Source organism: Plectrocnemia conspersa, unplaced genomic scaffold (genome assembly GCF_051122295.1).
Source record: "Plectrocnemia conspersa isolate PC_06_02 unplaced genomic scaffold, ASM5112229v1 ptg000009l, whole genome shotgun sequence".
Lineage (NCBI taxonomy): Eukaryota > Metazoa > Arthropoda > Insecta > Trichoptera > Polycentropodidae > Plectrocnemia > Plectrocnemia conspersa.
Genome location: NW_028277173.1, coordinates 15,932,394 through 15,953,664, shown reverse-complemented (window position 1 = coordinate 15,953,664; position 21,271 = coordinate 15,932,394). Strand labels below are relative to the sequence as shown.

The 21,271-nt window shown below is 28.5% G+C and overlaps 1 protein-coding gene across 4 annotated transcripts in view; it reads left to right on the top strand.

Moving 5' to 3' along the window:
* The window catches only part of Csgalnact (Chondroitin sulfate N-acetylgalactosaminyltransferase), a 109,053-nt gene that overhangs the window by 42,776 nt on the left and 45,006 nt on the right, over positions 1-21,271 (top strand). For 2 of the 4 annotated variants that reach the window (XM_088192168.1, XM_088192167.1), the window contains exon 2: positions 2,195-2,243. The exons of the other annotated variants lie outside the window; for them this stretch is intronic. In XM_088192168.1, the coding sequence (XP_088048294.1) occupies positions 2,206-2,243 (38 nt within the window). In that variant the 5' untranslated portion in view covers positions 2,195-2,205. The remainder of the gene's footprint in view (positions 1-2,194; positions 2,244-21,271) is intronic. 4 annotated transcript variants of the gene reach the window in all.

The following is a 21,271-nucleotide window of genomic DNA, read 5'->3' as shown; positions in this document are numbered from 1 at the left end:
TTGACCACGCTATAGCAGCAATGTAGTGTTTTGATTCTTTTGAAATTAATAAACACAATAAATTTTGATAAATATCAGAAATTTAGTAATGAGATCTTCAATATTGGCATACATCATAAATCAATAATTGTAAATTTATTATAATTATTTTTAAGCATGATTTATTTATTTATAAGAATTATTTATATTATATAACGCCAATATCATAAAAAAGTATTCAGGTTTATACATTTATAATTTACACAAATTTTACTTTTTGTATTAATTTTTAGGCTTTATAAGTCCGCAAGACTTTTATGTTTAAGCCAAAAACATCTGCAAAAGATTTTTTTTATTTAAATAATTTTGCACCTTTTGATTTAAACTCAGAAATCTTCACATGTATTTTATCAACCCAAATTTATAGCGTTTTTAATTTTTTTTTGTGCTCAAAATAATCATAAATAACCTGATTTTTATTATTTACATGAATTTATAGCTTATGTTCGATTTTTGGGCTTAATTTTCACACTTTTTTATAAACATAAAATTATGTGTTTCAAATATTTTTGGGGTCAAAACACACTCAAAAACCTCAGGAATATTTTCGGCCAAAAATAACCGAAGACATATTATATATAGGTACTCAAAGCTGCACGCATTTAATACACATTTATATATTTGACCTAATAAGTGTGTATTATGCCATTAATATAATATTAGGCAGAAACTAGTGAATAATTTATAGCTGAATTGAATATTGCTTTAGGGTGTGCCTTATAATAAGGTGGAGTGTCAGTTGAAATAAACATGAAAGGCAATACATATTGGAATATTGTAATACGCTGACAGTTGTAACGGTATTTGATATAAAATAGTGTATAATAAAAACTCTATGCATTGAGAATTTATTTTAATATTCATTATATTTATGAAAATTGAGAGCCAGTTGTTGTACATGTTATATTTATATAAACCATAACGTTCGTTTTAAATTGTTTTTTGCGTTATCCTGGCCATAAAAAAAAGATAGTGTCAAATTTTTAACGATTTTAATATTTTTTTATTGCATACGTTAAAGTTAAAAATGTAATAAAATTATAATCGTAAAAACAGAAGTAAGACATATGCAATAATATAATAAAAGTCCAATGTCTGTTGTCTATATTTTAAATTCTAAATTGCTAGCTTATATTTAGAGGTCGTCTTGTAATTTAAATTCTCATTTAGTATCAGCCTTTGAATCGGGGCATTTTAAGACTTTCATAGAGCCAAAGCACCAGTGGTGGAACCTGTATAAAAATAAATTTATAACACATAAAAAAATAATATTTTTTTGTACTGAGAACCAAATAATGGTCACTAAATTTATATTTATTTAAAACAATGAATATATACATACTTAGTATATTGTAGTAGTGAAACTCGTTTATTCAATTATTCAATTTACGCAACAGTTAATCGAATATTATGCGCAATCAAGAAAATAGCATACAGGGTGCCACTCTGCCTAATTAGTACGTTTCAATTTGACACGGAAATTCAATTCGCAGGGCCGTAGAATTGAAATGGGTATGCAAATTTTATCAGGGGTCAAAATTAAAATTTAAAATGCCAATAAATAGCGGAATCGCTCGACTGTGCCGACTCCTTTCTTTACATTCAATTTTTTTCGCCACCCCTCCGGCATAGAAATGGACGATTATGGAATAACTTTTTTCTTTCTGCTTCTTCACAACCGTAAAAAATTTCCGATATTCAACTCAAAATTTTCCGAACGTTTCATTATTGTTATTGTTTCGGCAGTTCCGGTGAAAATAAGTCGTCAGCCGGTAAATGGTTAAATGCGTTAATCGATTGTATAGAAATGTCATAATAAAACATGTACTTACAGAAGTATTAAGAAAAGTTAAATTATATGATGAAATATATATTTCTGTTGTTCAGCACAATACAGAATTTAAACGCATATTTTATTTAAGAAGGAAAATTTAATAGAAAAATCTAGTTCAATTGAAATATGTTGCAGTTGCCAAATGCATTATTGCTTGCAGTTGCATTTTAACGCACTAAGAGTCGTATATTATACATCTTGACATTTTACGTAATATTTTCTGCTAGATGGCATTACATTACATCTCAAAGCATCATATATACAATGCTTTTAACATAATACATTTCTAAAATATATATCGAAACTATTTTATTTTTTCAGAATATAATTTAATGTCATCTCTGCTGGAGTCGCCAGACGCACTATCGAGGTATTACTTTTCTCATATTCATAAATAATGTATTATCGCACTGTATTTTATAGTATTCATAAATATTGATTTATATATTTAAAACAATTAGTAATATTTAATAAATGAAATAAATAAACCCATAATGAAATACAACTGCAAGTAACTTGGTTTACTAGTTTTTAAAAAGAAACAAACATTTTTAGTCAATTTAAACATAGTAAACAAGCAATGTCTTGCAATATAAGCAGTACGTATTGCGTCACATTTTCCCTATCTGAGTCAATGATTCTTCTTGACAGTCGATGATTCGTATTGCAGTGAAGACATACCTTTTGGAATAAAATTTGCCCCTCAATGTCTTATTGGTTATGGATAATGATCCTACTTATTTCTAGACTAATTGAATAAATTTGAGTTCATTAATATTAAGTGTCTTCCAACCAAAATCACTCTGGAGCAAGTCATTTCGAACTTCAAAAACAGTTACACCAAATCACTTTTTCAACGATGCTTCGAATTGACCAAAGGAACAAATCTTAGTCTCAGATACTTTTAGAGAAATTAATCATTGATAATAATACTTAACTATAATTTATGAAAACAAATTACTTTATAAAGTAATAGCCTTGCCACAACGTTGGAATTTGATTGATTTTTATTTTTTTTAAGTTTGATATATTATGACATGCATTTTAAGTAGAGCATTGGTCGTGAATTGCTTTATAAAAATAAAAATGGCAAATCTGTCTTATAAGCTCTAATTATAAGCTATTCGTATAATACATTATTTGTAATGTTTGAGAAAATTTAATTAGGCGCACTGAAATATTCAGATAGATAGCTACGTATGACTTTTTATTGAACTTTATATTTGCCGATATTAAAAAGTTTATGGCTTTCGGGCCGTGAAAACTTTGATCTTTCCCTTGTGAAAAATTTAAGGTTGTGTAGTTTTTTTCCACCGGAATTTTGACACCTTTATAGCCGAGACCGAAGATACGATAAATATTTTAACTTTTTATTACTCTAGTTTTTCTATTACCTTTCTGTGCAGGTATCCTAATTTTTTTCGATACATTGTTGTTTAAAACACTAAATGTAATTTTTATATATGAATTATAAAAATCAACAATCTTTTGTTTTTAATTTATTATAACTAATTAATTATATTTGTCAACGATGATCCTTTAAATAAATTGTTTATTAGTTTGCGTTATATAGATATTTTTTCGATTTTGTTGAGAAATTTTTATTAATTCAAAAATATAATATTTAGTATCTAAATACAATAAATACAGTATATATTATTGTAGACATTTTTAAATTATTGAGAGCGAGACAATGCGAGTCACAAAGGAATTTTTAATTTGCCGAATGCGACACAGTTCTTTTTATCTGATTGTTATCTTTTCATATGTAGCTTTACATTAGCAAAGCAAAAAAAAGTTCTAAAGCTTCCAATAAAGCATGAATATTTTAAAGCATCTGGTACGGACCCACCCTTTTTATGCAGCGGTATAAAAAATGCAGTAAATGTAAAACATAAACATTTTTAACAAAAAAGCTTTATTTTGTAAAACTCTCGAGACATTTCAAGAAATATAATTCTCGACTTAGCATTTTTTTTAAAATACCCATAAATTAACTTTTAATTTAATATATTATTTTCAATTGTATGTCACGGTAAACATAAAATATAAAAAAAACTGCCTGTATAGTATTGATCCAGGGACTATTTTCGCATGAATATATTTACCTAAATACATTCATCCAATTCTAGTCGTTTGCTATGTACCTACATAAATTTCACAAGTAATAAATAACCTCATTAAAATTACAAATTGTGAAATACCAGTTTAATAAAAATATGCTATTAATTTTTACATATTAATTGGATAAATTTGTTTACTGCTTATTTTATTACAAATAATAATAGTAATAATGGCAATTTTGAATAGCTTTTATATTAAAATGCAATAAATAAATATAATTTGATTTTTATGTAAGTTAATTATTATATTAATCGGCCTTTATTTTATTTTTATTATATACATATCATGTATTTGTTTTTTGAACCTTTTATGCTGCTCATTTTTTATGAATCGTTATTGCTTTAAAAAATAAAATAATAATGAATCCATATTATAAAATATTTTAAGAGCTTAGAGTTTAAAATAAAAATGAAAAAAGTCACTACATCGAAATAAAAACTTTTTACAGTACTTAAGTTAGTTATTTATTCAACAATTGCCAGTTACATTAGATGTTAATTATAATTTCAATACATATTTTTTTAAGAAGAATAATCTTATTTTTTAACTAGACACAAAAATCAAGTTAAGTTTAATTGCTACTTCTATACCAATTTTCCGTTTTATTAAATGTAGCTAAGAAACGCTTTGTTTCTTTTTTATGCATGTTAAATCTAGAGTTTGTTAATAATTATGTTATAATTATATTTTAATAAATATTTTTATGTCACTTAAACATAATTAAATATATTTTATATCAAAATATCTGAGTACAATATTGGATTGTACAAATAATAGTACAAACACAATACAATATAAATTAATAATAAAAATATTAACCATGGTTTAATATGATATATTAGTAAAACAGTAATATGATATTATTAGTTAAATAATTGATTTAAAATTAAGTGATTGCGAACTGTGAAATGTAAATAGACCGTGAGAAAAAAATATTAGTATGCTACAAACAATGCTGTGCGAGAAAAACAAAATAAATGTGGCTTAGAAAATGTATAAGTAAAACCAAAAGATATCCCACAAAAATATGGATGGTATTATAATAATTTATAAGCCCTGAAGCGAAAGAAAACATAAGGAAAATTTTGGATGATAATAATTTTGATAATATAAAATAAATTATTTATTCAATTTCGATGGTCAGTGATAAAATTAATTCAGAAGTTTTTTAATGATTTTCATTGAAATATGATATAAAGACACTAATAATACAGAGATAATATATTAAAAGTATGCTTATTATTTTAACAAAGTGTAGGCAGCGAAAAGTACATTAATAGTGCCTACTCCTAACATAAAGGGCACAATAATGACTAGTAAGATTAGTTCCCTTTAATGGATGTTAGAATAAGTTGTTTGTAAACAATTAAGAGTTTGTGAATATGAAACACGTTTTAATTTGTAGAACAATTATGGTTTCAAGTGAAGCATTCTAAGGTGCTAACAATAACTGGGCAACACAAGAGGAAAATGAAAAGATCAGAGAGGATTTTGAAAGGGATAAACGATAAATAATACTTATATTTTAATAAATAAATCGCTAAAGAACAAATAATTCAATAAAGCATTGTAATTGGTCTTTTAAAGTTTAAAATAAAACCTATTATATTTTATATTATATTTTATATAAGGGAGTAGTGTTTTAATAATATTTTTTAATACGTGTATTAATTTTTTGGAGATATATTAACATACTGCATAAAAGTATTTTTACTCTGTTCATGGCAAATTATTTTAAATGAAATTAATTTATGATCTAGTTGGTCGTCCATTTTAGCCATAAGTAAAGTTTGGTTTAGAAAGCTTAAATCGCGTAGATCAACAAGACCTGACTTTATATTAAAGGGCTGTCAGGCTAATCTAATTGCTTCCCTTTGAAACATTTTCAATTTGTCACTCAAAACTTTATCGTTTTCTGATTCGTGGTTGTATAAAAATCACATAAGTTTAAGAATAAGGTGATATAACGTGTATCGAAAGATTTAGATTACACCAATCCTTTGCACAAAAATTCTTTACAAATAAATTCACAACCACTGTCGGCAGGCGCTAGTGCTACAACAACATGTTTTTCGTCCGCGTCGTTCCTTGGTCACTAACTCTTAAGACTAACGTCATGACAAATGTTCTCGATTCTAAATACAGATTGATATAGTTTATATCAGCATTTAAGAATTATCACTTCGTGATGTTGGAGGAGATTCAAATCTCTGACCCTCTCGTCCCAGATCGTTTAATCATCTCTTGATGTGATAAAAGTGTCATATCTTTTATATTCATGATTCGAACCATCTCTGGAATCATAGATGTAGATGTTGGTGTGCTTGATGATTCCAAAATCTAAATATGTTTACGCCTTAAACTGCAAGGTAAATTTCAGAAAATTGTTATTACAAGAGGAAATGACAAAAGTGGGTTTTACACAGGTAGACACATTGTCTATCGCACTTATTTTACGCGAAAAAGGGTAGTTTTTCCGGTGCTTATTAGTGGTTAACGGGATGTTTATTTATTGAAGTACTTTTTTAAGTCATTAATACGTCGATGTACTGTGATTTTTAACTGTGGGATATACAGTTCCCTAGAGTCGCGATCACATCCTTTATTCTAACCGTCGCGGCCAGGACGTCAGCAATTGAGAACGCCTCCCTTATACGACAATCTTTTTTTATTTATATTTTTGCTATTATTAACTACTTCATGTGACTTTTTATTAATAATAAGTATGTTTGTACGTCCGTCAATATTTTATCATAAATTTTTATGAATATTTTGGTCAAAAAATAAATAGAAATGGAAGCAATTCTTGATTAACTGGTATAAAAGTATAATTAGCATGGAGAATAAAACTTGGTACATGTATGGATTAAATAAGAATATAAATTATAACCTATCTATAATTCTAAAAATATTTTTTTACAATGGTTCTTATAATGAATTACCTATTATTGATTTTAAAGATAATCAAATATTTATAATAAGCAATATTATTTTCAATGTTTAGATAATAATTAATAATACAAATATTGTATATTATTATAATTTCAAAATTATTTACTCTGAATTTCTCCCTTTGATATTCAAACCTACAAAGGATACATTTGAGATATAAGCTAAAACGTAACGGAATGTGCTGTGAACAATACAACGTTAGGCATAAGCGTGCATTATTATTACTTAGATTTATTTTTCCCCTAAGTTTAGTAGTCAAAACGTTACTAAGCACACAAAGCAATGGTACAATCTCGATTATAAACGTAGATAATTGCAAGAAATCATGCGAATTTGTAGCAAGCTAGTCGACTAATTTAGTGGAAATGTCAGATTCGTTCCATTATTCGACGCGTTTAATACGTTTTCCTTTGTTCCTGTCGCAACAATCGTAATAATGATATCGTTTAAGTTTTCCGGAAAATTACGTAATCCCGTGCTTTTGCACGGAAAAGCCCATTGAAAAGGTTTTCGAGAATCACGCTAGATCTTTTAAAACAAACCCATAGCTATAGTTCCCTTTAATTAATTACTAAAAACTGGCGTTGGATTGCTCAAAAGTTATAAGTACCATACTTTTTTCCGGTAGGGTGAGCTTTGTAAAATCTGCAAAAATATGCTATAAAATTACGTTATACATTTAGTGTGGTTTGTATTAAAAATTTTCGCATTAATGTAAATATGTTTATTATTTTGTTGAACAAGACAAAAATTTAAATGAAAACGCGGTATTTTTTAAGGTCCGCTTGACTCTAAATAGCTGAGTTGTGAAATTTAACTGAGAGTTTATGAGTTTATCAAAAGTTAACGAAGCGCGCGAATGCTGCAAAAATACATTCAGATGCAGCAACAAAGTTTTAAATTTAATGAGAGTGAAATCCTTTTTTATTTACTAGATGAATAATAAACTAAAATATTTTTCATGATCACAATTATTTCACGTAAAACATTATAAAATTTATATAAATATATTTAATAATATGAATATATGTATATATAATTTTAATAAATGAAATTGCTTTCTGAAAATTCTCGAATCTCGGAAAAAATAAATTACCAACCGAGAATTTCGCGAATTATTTTTTAACATTTATGCGTCAATTTTGTTGACAAAAATATTTATTATTATATTTTTATATATAAAAAGATATTAGTTTTTAATATTAAAATTAACTAGATAAACAAGTTTTATTACAAATCTAATAGCATAAGGTATATATATTATATATATATATTATGAAAATATATACGTTAAAATTCATTATTTGTCGTGTTTAGTATTTTTTTCAAGATTGAGAAAGAGTGCCTTGAAAAAATTAAAGGCTATCTAAATCATCACATATATTAAGGCAGAGCTCATTTTATTTTACTATACTTAAATAATATACTCTTACAAATGTTTAATGGGCTTAAAATAAACGTTTCTTCATAGTTACCTTATATAAAATATTCGCACTATTGCCACAAAGCTAAAAAAATTTTTTTGCAAAATGATTTAATATATTATAAATTATGAATTTTATATTTTTAATTGTACATTAAAATTTCTCTTTGAATCAATTTTTTAATACATTTTTATGATCGACTTTGATAAATAATTTTTTAATCTAAAATATGTTTTTGTCACAATCAAGCATAAAAAAAAAGGTTTTATTTTAGTGACGTATAAAGTCTACTGCCTTTTTATTTAATTGTTAGTTAAGTGAAAATATGAATAAAGGATTGTAATTAAGAATTATTTAATGTTATTAGTTTTGGCATAATTTATTTCTTAATCGTATTATACTTCAATTTTCAATAACCGAATATATATGAAAAATATAGGTTTATGCTTCATGAAATATTGTCATTCGGTTTTTCATTAAATGTTTATTTTTGTAATATATTTTTTGGTTAAATTCGTTTATAAATATTTATTGTCTCAGTACAATGGTTGCAAATATAAAGGGAGAATTTAACAATTGCACGTTAAGGGTTAATAACATACACACCTAATTATTTTATTATTTTTATTATGTTATTTTTCAATGTTTAAATTTTTAAAATTTAAATTCATATGTTAGTGTAACCACGTTACAAGACTATTTATTATTTCACCAGTCCTTAGAAACATATTATTTTTTGTGTTTTATACTGTTACTCTAAAATAAAAATATATTAAACCTGTGTTAAGTTCGCCTTCATTATTCCGGACGCTTCATATGATATTCATAATTCGACATATATAAACAAGGTATGGATAAAGCTTTATAAAAATGTGTTTTAATATTTCCATTCCGGTAATATTAATCAAGACGTATTTATTCTCTTAAAAATCAGTTTATTTTATTTTTGTAATAAATAGACTGACACTATCCGTAATTTGATTAAAAAGGTCATGATCGGTATTGAAAATAGTATTTTATAGAATACACTTATGTGTATATAGGTAGTACTAAAGACATACTTTCTATAGAATCTTCCGTTTGTGTAAAACCATACCGCCAGCAGTAAAAAGTGCTTTTCCAGCAAAATACGCCAAAGCGACTCTATGTTTTTATTATTTGAATTCGCTTATAAAGGTATCTTAGGAATTTATTTTTAGCGTTAATTACTAACCAGTCAAAATAAGAAATAGCAATTTCTTTGAAGCCTTACTGTTACACTTTATATATACTGATTGAATCTGTAAACTAATTGATTATTACTACAATATAATTTTATTAAAATTCAAAGCATATTTAGTATGAAGGGTTTTTAATGATAAAGTGTAGACATTTAATTACATCTTGGAATAAATCTGGAACACACAAACATACTTATGATTAAATTTCCCCTACGTGCCTCTCGTCCGATATTTAATGTGATACAAAGACCTCGCTCCCGTATTTTTCTGCCACCCCTTTAGCAAAACTTTTGTAAGAAATGTTACGTGCAGCACTGGTGGGAAAAGGACAGATTAGGGCACTTTTGCGATAAACCCGTAGACAGAACAACAAAAAAACTTGGACACGATCCACATTTCCGTAATGAATGCCTCGCCTATCGCGCGACGTAAATTCGCGACAAAGGACAGACGCCGGTGCAATTTTACACTCTAGCCACTAAATCGAGAGCTAAAAGTTGACTTTTTTAAGGGATGGCAAAAGAAAATGCTATTTAACGAATTTCTGAAAACTCCACAGACCGTAGATAATTTCGCAACTGTGCGATTTATTGCTTTAATCTCGCGTGTTGCGAGACTGGCCGGATAGTTTGCGCGGATTTGTGTTTAAAATGAAAATGTATGCGGTGGAAAAAGGTTGTTTGTGGTTGGTTACGTGTTATTATGCTCGGTCCTTAAATATTAATCGAAAATAAATATTTGTCAGTATAAAATCTGAAACGGGTGGAAAAAGGTATACTAATTTTTTAGGTATATGCATAAGTTTATTGTGTGTGTGTTTCATGTTTATAAAATAAATAGATTGTTATTTATAAAAAAATCGATCGGAGTGATTGGAAACTTTTTTTATTTATAGCCAAAGTTATATTTTATTATATATGTATATATATATAATGTAAAATAAAAATATCTAATGCTATACTGTGCAAAAATGTAGTAAAAAAACTATGCTACTAACAATAAAAATAATACTTAAATAAGAGTTAAAATGTTTGCAAATTAAAATTATTTAACTTAGTAGAATCATTGGATAAAACAGCAACAAAATAATAAGTGTTATTTTTTTAGATTTGAAACAATTAATATAATTAATTAGTTTTTTTGCAATCTGTTTTTCCGTCCTGTCATTCCACAAAATTTATGTCATTAAATCTAGCATGAGTGAATCAATGATTCATTAGAACAAATATTTTTTTCTCTCTTTAACTGCGATCTGTCTCTAGCAAGGACAATAAGTAGGCTTTATAGGCAGGGGGATAATCTCACTAGCTATTTCCCATAATCAACTAGCTACCAAAGCTAGTGTGCCAATTTTTAAATCTTGTTGCAAGATCCGTTTGTTGTGCAAGTTAAGGACATAATATAAAATTTTATTTTGTAGTGTTGCTTGCTGATTCTAAGGTTAAAGATAGATTTTAAATGAACAGCTTATTCTTTACTGTAAGTTGGGAAGTTTTGCCCATTAGCCAGCAATATGTTTTTAGATTAAATCCAATTTCTTTTTACTCCAAATATGAATTTTTAGATAGGTATTCTGTCGATGTGAATCTTCAAATACTTTGCACCATCCGATTGTAAAATTATTGCATTATTTTATCTGACGGGAAGTCATGATTTATTTCTCTATAGAAAGATTTTAGATCGTTTGCTTTTATTCTCCAAATACGCAACTATTCTTGGGTATTATCTAGGCTTTCTTAAAGATGAATAGACGCTTTATATGGGTTATCACGAGAAGCCATAATAACTGTGTTGTCAGAAAAGGTTGCACAAGTAATTCGTTAGTCTGCTGTATATTTGAAGTACAGTATTGTCCCTAGTTAACTGCTTTAAAATACTCTAAACTTTATTTGAAAGACGGAAAAATTTTCATTTTGATAAATTATTTTTTAAAGATTCGCTCAGATATGACTTAATGATTTCATTTATATTGTGAGGTAATGTCTTTTTGTTTTTATATTTCAATGTTATGTCACACTTTGTCAAAAGACTGATTTATGTTAAGGAAAAAAGCTAAGCAATATTTCTTCTCTTGTAGATTTTTATTTGTATGTGTATTTGTTCAATTGTACCGTGCTCTTGTAGAAAGTTGAATTGGGGCTTGGGATTATCTCTTATTTCTGTAGTATAGTATTGTACGAATTCATAACTGTATTATCACAAATACTTTGTAATAATTTGAAATACTTAGATTGCTAGAAATATTATTACTAAATTAAAAATATATGTTTGAGTTTTAAAATAATTTTGGTAATAATTTATTAATCTCATAAAACATTAAAGGCACTGTCCTTTGAAATTCATCATTTACTAGGCAAACTTTACAAGAAGTTGGTATCGTGTACAAAAAGTTCTCTAAGGACAACAGGCGTTCAAAGATAAATCCGCAATGTCTAATTAAACAAAATGCCGTAAGCCCACTCGATCGTTTATGGATCCAAGACGTCGTCCTTGGTCCTTGTAACTTTTAAGCATTTAACTGTTATAAATTACTCTTTCCAACAAAAGGGTGAGATTTTAAACCTCAATGTTATCCAAGCTTTGTGCCAAGGCGTCCGTCAAACGGAACGATAAAATAGGCCCTTATATTTAGACAATTTTATTCGTTTTTCAAAATAATATTTTGTGCCTAAATATCATTAATTTATTTTAAAATAATGTCTATATAAATCCTGAAATTTAATAATGTGTATTTATCTTCAATGTTTAATTAACGACGCCTACTAATTATTAGAATCATGCGGTGTGGAAAAATTGGATAAACATTCCGTTCTGTGCTTTGCGATGTGTAAAAAAATGTGAGTTGGAGCGAGCTGACGATTTTTTGCTTCTTTTCCGTTTCTGAGCAGATCTTAAAAATTCTGCTGTAATTAGCTGACTTTGAAATTTGCTAAGTGCCTGCAGATAATTACATTTCAGCCAAGCGAGCATTTGAGATTTCACCGCCAAAGAATAGCGAACAGTCTTTTTAAGTTTCAGTGGTTGGTTATTTCTCAAGTTGGAAAATGCAGAAATTAGTTTTTTTAAAAAACTGTAATTTCATCTACATATATAGCAATTTATATACTAAAATGCATTAATATGATAAATATTATATTTTTATACTTTTTATGTTTTATTAAGTTATGTGATAATATATTAAGTTATTTAGTAATTAATGCATTTTTAATGAATAATAAAAATAATTCATTTAAGTTTCTGTAATGTATTCAAATATTGAGAATCAGCGTGAATTAACAATATATGATAAGGCAGTTTTTCACGTGTCTAATATCTCTTAAGGCGGTGGTTTCCAAACTTTATCTTACTAGGTCCCATATTTAAAAAAATTCTTAGCGCCTCCATTTCATAAAAAAATTCAGGAACATTTGTTGTTAGTAAAATATGATTTTCTTCAAAAAATTATAAAATAATTAAAATTAGGTTCACTTATGTATGTTTATAAATGTATTTGCTACTAATTCAATGGATGAGTTGTCTATCAGCACTAAGTTTTTAAAACTGTGACGTTATCGATGACAATACTATTAGTAGTTATTTTTTCACTACAAAAACAGAGTCAATATTTTGATTTAATAGTAGCTAATGTAAAAATTCCCGTTTCGTATAAATATGATGTTATGAGTGGCAACAGCACTTGTATAGATTTACTCGACAAAGTGTCTCAAAAACATTTTGATTGAACAAATATTAATTCATTAAAATAGTATGGCTTTATTAGTTCTTAATATAGTTTCCTGGTCACGGTGATTATTTTTTTAAGATAATATTATTTGCTGCGTTACGATTGAGATATGTTGTCCGTGTGTGGATGCGTCCGTAGGCTTTAGGCGTCTCTGAAGTGAGTTCATTTTGGATTCCGGGCGACAGGCTGGATCAGTGGATGTGAAGAGAGAAGCGGCGGTTTTTATGATCTTCGCTGATCTGAAATTAAATCGACCTCCTCTTGGTTGTGGTCTAAGTTTGAAGGGCCTTGCAAATTCGATGCCTTGAAGTTCGATATCAGTAGTGTCAGAAAAAATATCTAAGTTGAAGTTCTCAGAAAAGGTGTCTAATGGTTACCAGCGTTCTAGTATTTATATCCATGGTAGATTCTATTGTTTTTTTACAGCCATTTTTTCGGTGGGACGACCAATTAAAGAAGTATGGCGAGTTTTTTTTTAATATGAATTGCTATTAGCCGCTAAGGCAGGTCAGAATCGGTCGTTTTGAGGATAAGTCTCTTCCCAAGGCGAATTATAGCAGTACTATAATCCATTAATAGGTTTCTCACTGTGTTTAATTTTAACGAAAAAACTCATTTTTTCTTCAATGGTTAAAACACTTTAACACAAGTTAAACTAGTTCTTTTTATGATTAATAGTATGAGTTAATCCCTTGAAAGATAAATTAAAAAGTAAATGTATTGATAAACCCAAAAATGGTTATAGTAGTATTGATACGAATGCACGAAGACGTTGAAAAAGTCAGTTTAATATTATCAGAAAAGTTAGATTTTTCCTGTAGGTATATCGTTAGTATATCTGAAGCTTATGTTTTTATTATAATCTAGTAGAAAATTAAAAAACACCAAAATTTGATTGCACTGAACTGCATCAAAACTTTCATTTAATTACATAAAGTATTTAGGTGATTTTCTTGAGTTTCTCCACAAGTTAATCCTAAACCTGCACTTCATGCAATTATTGCTTCTAGACTTTTTGACACATTTTGACAAAGATTCTTCAGCAATTTGTTTTGTTGTATGTTCGAAAATATCTTCATTTCTAGATCAATGTATTGCTGATTTTATTAGGCGTTTTGTTCTTTGCGTTTACATATAATATAAAATGACTAAATTTTTAGTGAGTCCGTATTTCAATTTAATAAATATACCTAATGAGTGTTTTTTTTTTATTGCGAATGCATTTTTGAATTTAGTATGTCTCATGTTATTGTAATGGAAAACTTTTGCAGAATAAAAATTTTACATTAGCAATGAAAGCACCTTAGCGTAAATTTGAAGTAATCTTCAATTTTGTTACAGTTAAGAAAATTCACACCTTCCCTAGAATCTGTTCATATCCTTGAGGAGGCATAAGGTTGATATTACGGAAGATTATTTTCACACATCGGTCTAATATATATTTATATTATTAAAATAAATTTTATTTGAATTATTTGCTTTCTTAAATGTTAAATTTGTAAGTGGCTCACTGGGTTTCTATTTAAAAGAAGCAAAAGACCTGAAAAAATAATATTTTTTACAACCCTCAAAAGGGAGTGCTTGTCCGAATTAGTTATCTGCTAAATTATGCCGTTTTTTGTTTATTAAATTTTGTTTAAAATATCGGTATCGCAGCAACGAGGGGTATCCGTCCGCCTAAAAAGAGAGACAAAGCGCCAACGGGATGCGAACCACCGACGGCATTCATTGTGTACAAAACGAGGCCATTAGTATCAAAAAGGGGAGCACCATTTATCAACGGTTTATTCGTACCGCCACTGGGTGGTCGGTCGGTTGTAGGGGTGGAGTGGATATGAGAGGAGTTAGACAAGTCGCTGCAATCAAGATAAGAACGAAAGTTAAGCACGAACCTCGGGTAGGAGAAAAAACTGAGCCATTGTGGCCGCTACCGCTTTTTATGGACAGATTCCCTTTGACAAACGGCTTAAATAGGCCTGAGGCGATTGCGAAGGAATGGTATCGAAATTATGAACGACCCTTGGTAGCCATTCGGTTTATGAAGAGCCGATAAACCTTCCAAAAATATAATAAATTTGGGCGAAAATGAAATTATTTTTTCTTCGTAAAGATATTTTTTTTAAATATTTATGTGTAATATATGTTACAATGAATATGCACATATTAGGCTCAGTCGCATAAATTCGATTGTTTGTGAAGCAAATAAACGTCAAGTTTTTTGCCGAAGCTATATAAAGCGATATGAAAAGAACAATTTAATATTTTTGGACGATTCTTGTTGGTACTAACCAGGATTTCTGTTTAAAACTATTTTTGATTCAGTGCATTTAAGCATGTTATTTTATTCTATCAGAGGGCGTTTTTTATTTTATATCAAAGTTCTAATTCTAGGTATAAATTATGTGTTGTCTGCTCTTACACGATACTGCAATAGTGAAAGTTATAGAATTACAAAAACATAGTGAGCAAAAGTTTGGCATGGTTGCCAACAAAGTCTATTTTAATTTATTTTGCAAAGCATATGTTTTACAGCTTTTTTATCTGCTAGTATCTGCTGCTTTGACAACTAGTGATTCTGCGGAATTCAGTTGCTAAATTAAAAAGACAGAAAGCCATAAGCTCTATTTATCTTAAAACTGAAACTCAATTTATTCGAATGAAAATGTGAAAATAAAATAAAATAAAAAAAACTTATATTTACTATTAAAAGCATTTTACCTACATTTATATAAACAGCTTATATATTAAACCATTTTTATTACAAAACATCCACTGTTATATTATTAAATGTAAAATATAAATGTGATTAAATATTTCTATTAAATAGTGTTTTATATGTCAATTTAACTTTTACCATTTTATCATAAGAAAATGGAAATCAAATTTTAAATAATAGACTCTCCATATGTTACCCAAGTTATTTTATTTAAAAATATTGCCGTACTTTATTACATCCCTCGATCCTTGGATATACATATTTAAACCAAATTGTAACCGATAAAATTTTATTTTAGTTTTATGTATCCACAAATTTTTTTATGAGTTTAATTTAAAAAAATAAATAATTAAATTTTTGTGCCAACTCACAAATAATAAATACGATTTACAAAATCTTAGTTTAGTGTTTTTTGTAGCAGTATTGGTCTAATCTTTTCATTTTGATTAAATGTATAGGTGATCAAAGACTTTCATTGATACATATACTAGGTGATTTTTTGTAAGAAAAATGGTGCCTGGATGCACATTTTGATAATCTTTTATAAGCCAATTATATAGTCACTTATTTATATAAATATAATTTATTGTATTGGAGGCAAATGTTTATGGTAAATTCCAAAGTTTTGTCTAAATCTCATCAGACAAATCTTCTCGACTTTTTGCTATCTATGTATCTATGAGCAATCACAGATCAACGTAATTTGAAAAATCGTAAAATCTCAGAGGTCCGAGAAGTTCGATGAATAGATGTGCTGAAATTGTTTTAGTTTCAACAAAGTTCTTGTTGCAGTGGCAATTAGATTCAATTGAAAAAACTAACTCATTTGGTATTAATAGTCCGTATCAAATGCAGCAGTTTATCTAGATATTTATTTTTGACGAAATTCATTAATGAATTATCTTTCATTTAGTTACAGTATGACTGACAAATTTATATGATTTTTTTTAATTTGACTGGTTCTTTATTTGTTAAAAAGTTTACATAATTTTTGGACGTAATACATTTTAAAAGTTATTACCTTAAATTTCAACATTTTCTTAAGATTATTATCTCAGTCTAAATTATTAGGCAAATTATTTAAGGAGAAAAAGATAACAAAAATCTGCTAAATTAAAAATTTTCACTTGAATATTAACATCTTCAGACCAATGTTTTTGATCAATCAATTGCCGTTTTTCTTTTTCTGTAAAATTTATTTTGGTTATTAGAAGGATCGTTTCTTGAATTTACTTTATTAAAAAATACTCCACGAAAGCGAAAATCACTTAAAGCAGCAACAACGCTTTTATAATAGGGCACAAAGATCTGTCTTCATTATTGAAAAACTTCCACCACTATTTTTATTTTTATATATGACTTTTACAGTTTTGTAGATTAAAACTTAATTTTTAGAAGTATTGAAGAGTATCACATTTCAATCCTAGATTTAATAAAAATTATCTAGACGTGATTTTTCTTTTCAAGCAATCATAAGTTAATTTATCATTTTATCTCTTGTATGATCATGGATTACTTCTTTTCAAAATGATACACAAGTGATTTAAATTAATTCCAAACTAGATGACACCCACTGGGTACTTAAATTATTCTAATTTTCAGTAGCTCAGCCCCAATTAATTTTATTAATAAATTGAATTCTTCACTGTTTTTTGCCGAAGAATGGTACATATATGACGTAAAGTTTATCAATGATTTGAATATTTTTATTTGTAACGGTAATTTGCCAGCATTATTTACTTTTAATTCTAGTAGAGTACGCTCGGGATAAGGATGCCGGTTTGTTATTGTGTGCGTGTAGGTACATGTATATGAGAGGGAGAAGCGATGTAGCGTGTACTTCGTTGTCTCGCTTTCTCTTTTAAGGACAGTCGCTGATTCGTCAACGCTGGTATTCGTCATTAAAGTGCAGTATGGCACAGAAGCTCGATCTTTTCTAGTGATTTATTTTAAATAATTTTGTGTTGATATTGGTTTAACCCAGATATGCCCACTGTCCCATGGGTAGGTCACTAAACTCGTGCCACTGTTTTTCATTAATAAATGAAATTTTAAGAGAAAGATTTTGAATTTTGCAAATATTTAATTAATGACATCAATGTCTGGTTTCTTAGATTATATAATATATTTTTAATTGTTCGTTGAAATTTCCAACTTAGCTCAGATGTATGTTAAATAAACATATATTTTATTTTAAAATAAAAAAATTAAATATTCTGAGCGAAATTGTTTTGAGCCACACAGTTCACGCATACAATAACAAACCGGAATTCTTATCCCGAGCGTACTCTATGTGATTAACACAATGCCAAGCTATAATAAAAAGTAAAAGTTCTGACAGCATTTTTTCACTCCACTTACACCCTAACATCACATAAGAGTCGTCACACACCAAAGACATAAAATATACTTCTTAAATATTCTCATCCCATATATGTAAGTATATGGAATGGGTATCAAATACTACCTTTACTTTCTTGTTAATATAAAAACAATCAGTGAAATTATTCCAACACTTTCGATACATCATCAAATGTATTCTAAGAGGGTAGTTTTTTCTTATTGTGGTTACTACATTATTTATCCGTGATTTTTTTTATTAGATTAAAGCATTTATTCAGATTCAGTTTTTTTCATTTAATCACTTGTTTGATTGACAATGCTTTGAAACAAACAATGTTAAAGAATTTAGATAAAAACTATATCTAGTATATAGATAATAATGGTTTGGCGGCAGCATAGCGAGAAACTGCTATAGCAAAAGACGTGACTTAATCTGTAGATTAATCTATAGATCAAGTCACACCTTTTCTAAAGTGTCAATTCTCAAGTATTATACCTACTTGTATGACGTAATATTTCAAACATAGTAGAAATTTAGTCGCTTTTACGGCTTTCTCTATATGAACTTTTCACACAAGGCGAACGATAAAGAAATAAATGAAACACGTTTGTGTATGGTAGTGAGATTGCGAAAATGGTTTTTGTCCATAAATATTTATAAAACCTTCCATTTGGCGACGCGTGTGTATTGCGAGGGAAAATTTGCGACAATAAAATTGAATCAGTCGCCTGGGAAGGGCTTTGAGGGCTCGGAAAACTGAGAAAATCCTGAAAGTATGAGAAATAAAGGGCAGCATTTGTGTTTCCGCGATAAGAGCGCAAGATTTCTTTGAAGGAAAGCGATCGGTGTTTTTTCTCCAAAGACTTACGAGATCGATGTCGAACCTTCCTCTTCCGCCTTGAGGCTAGATCGGCTTCGTCGGAAAATTATTCGACGATATATCACGGAAAAGGCAGGTCGAAAGTCTAAAACTTTATAAATTAAACATTAAACTTTGCGCGATTGGATGCGAGGTGTAGGCTTTCGCAAAAGCCCCATTAATGTTATGTATTAACTTTGTAATTTAACGCTAAAAATATATCAACGTACATTTTTTGCGTATTAATAATAGGAAGTTGGAGCATATTTATCTGAATCATGAACAGAATGATTTGTATTTATCTGAACCATGATTTTTTTAAATAAATGATCTTATTTCAAGGTCACGAGTTTTATTATACAACGGTTCAGTTCCGAAAGTGTAATCGCCTTCTTCCAAACAAACTCGGTTTTCACTTTAGTATTGTCTTAGGTGGTTATCCTCCATTCTAGTTACACGTCCTGCCCATTTGCGCATTTGAGCTCTAGCAAATGTGGCAAACTCTGGATACAGGCTTTTAAATAGAAATGTTTTATTTTTTATTTTGGAATGGGTTTATCTTCAAAAGTTTGGTAAAACGTATACGAAAAAGGAAATAAAGTAGGACAGCAAAGAGGGCAATATAAAGCATTTAACGTCGGAAAAGAAAAGGGAAGCTTAGATAAGAAAAAATATGGTTGTGAGTTATTTGTTGTTTATATGTAAGATATTTAGCGATATGAAAAACATTGAGTTCGTAAATTAACAATCAAAGTTTAAACGGGAAAATTCTATAAGGTTCTTATGTGAAATTTGCTCACATGGGCGAGAGGTTAAAAATCGTTTCGCCCTCACCCACTTTCCTATCTTGATACTGCCTAATGGTGATTTGTGTTCCGCACTAAGATATTTATCAGGGGCATAAATCTTGGCCATCGTTGATCAAAAACCTCTTATGGGGGATAGGGGAGGTTTTCCGGCGCTTGTTTGCGAAATGCCGAAAATTTCCCATACGCGACCGTAATCTCGATATCATCACGCCATATTTCACTACAGCCGGAAAAGCACGCGGAAAGTTCGCGCGCGCGCAATATTTCGCAAATTGACATTGTCATCCACTAGTTTCGATGTTTGATTTATGGGCGCTGAAAAGAAACGTAATAAATTATAATACACATTTCATACCATATGCCGCGTTAGGGGCGCAACGTGTTGACGTATATAAGTACACGCATATAAAAAAGAAAAATATTTATTTTATGGAGCCGCGATATGATATGTAAATGTGTCTGATACTTAAACATACATACATTATGTAGTGTAGTGAAAACGTAACAACTTTATTAAACAAACATTGTATAAAAACCTATACAAAAATGTTTAGATTATCAATAATATAAGAAAACACATACGCACATTATATTGAAATTTACGTATAAATAGTAAAGCATCAGGTTGCTTTCAGTAAAGTTAAAAGGACGACTATTTAAAAAAGAAGTATTTGAGCTGATAGAAAATAAACTATCAGGGAAATGGTAGCCACGATTTATATTATGAAACCGAGAATCTTCGCTCCTTGGTTGACTGTAATTCTAAACGTGTCCATCGTTGTGTGCTTGCCGAGTTCATAACAGAAATTCAGTGATTCTTTTTACTAAGTGCCACCTATTTTATACTGGTCCTTTAAGGACGCTTTATTATTATTATTATTATTTATTAATATATTTAGCTTAATAGCTAATCTTTACATCAAACAAATTTAAGTAAACATATATAAAAAATATATAAAATATACATAACAAAAAATAAAAATATACAGTAATAAAGACTTAATATTATAATTTATTTCTATATGTACGAGGGTGTTTTTTTATTCCATTTAGGAAACCCGTTATATTTTTGCTTTTGCGGATTACTCTTGGAACACTATTATACAAATCAAAGCCTTCGTACATAACTACCCTAGCCGTACTCGTTTTATTATACTTAAATATCTTTAAATTTTCTTTATTTCTAGTATTATATTTATGTACATCTCTATTTCTTATTTAATATT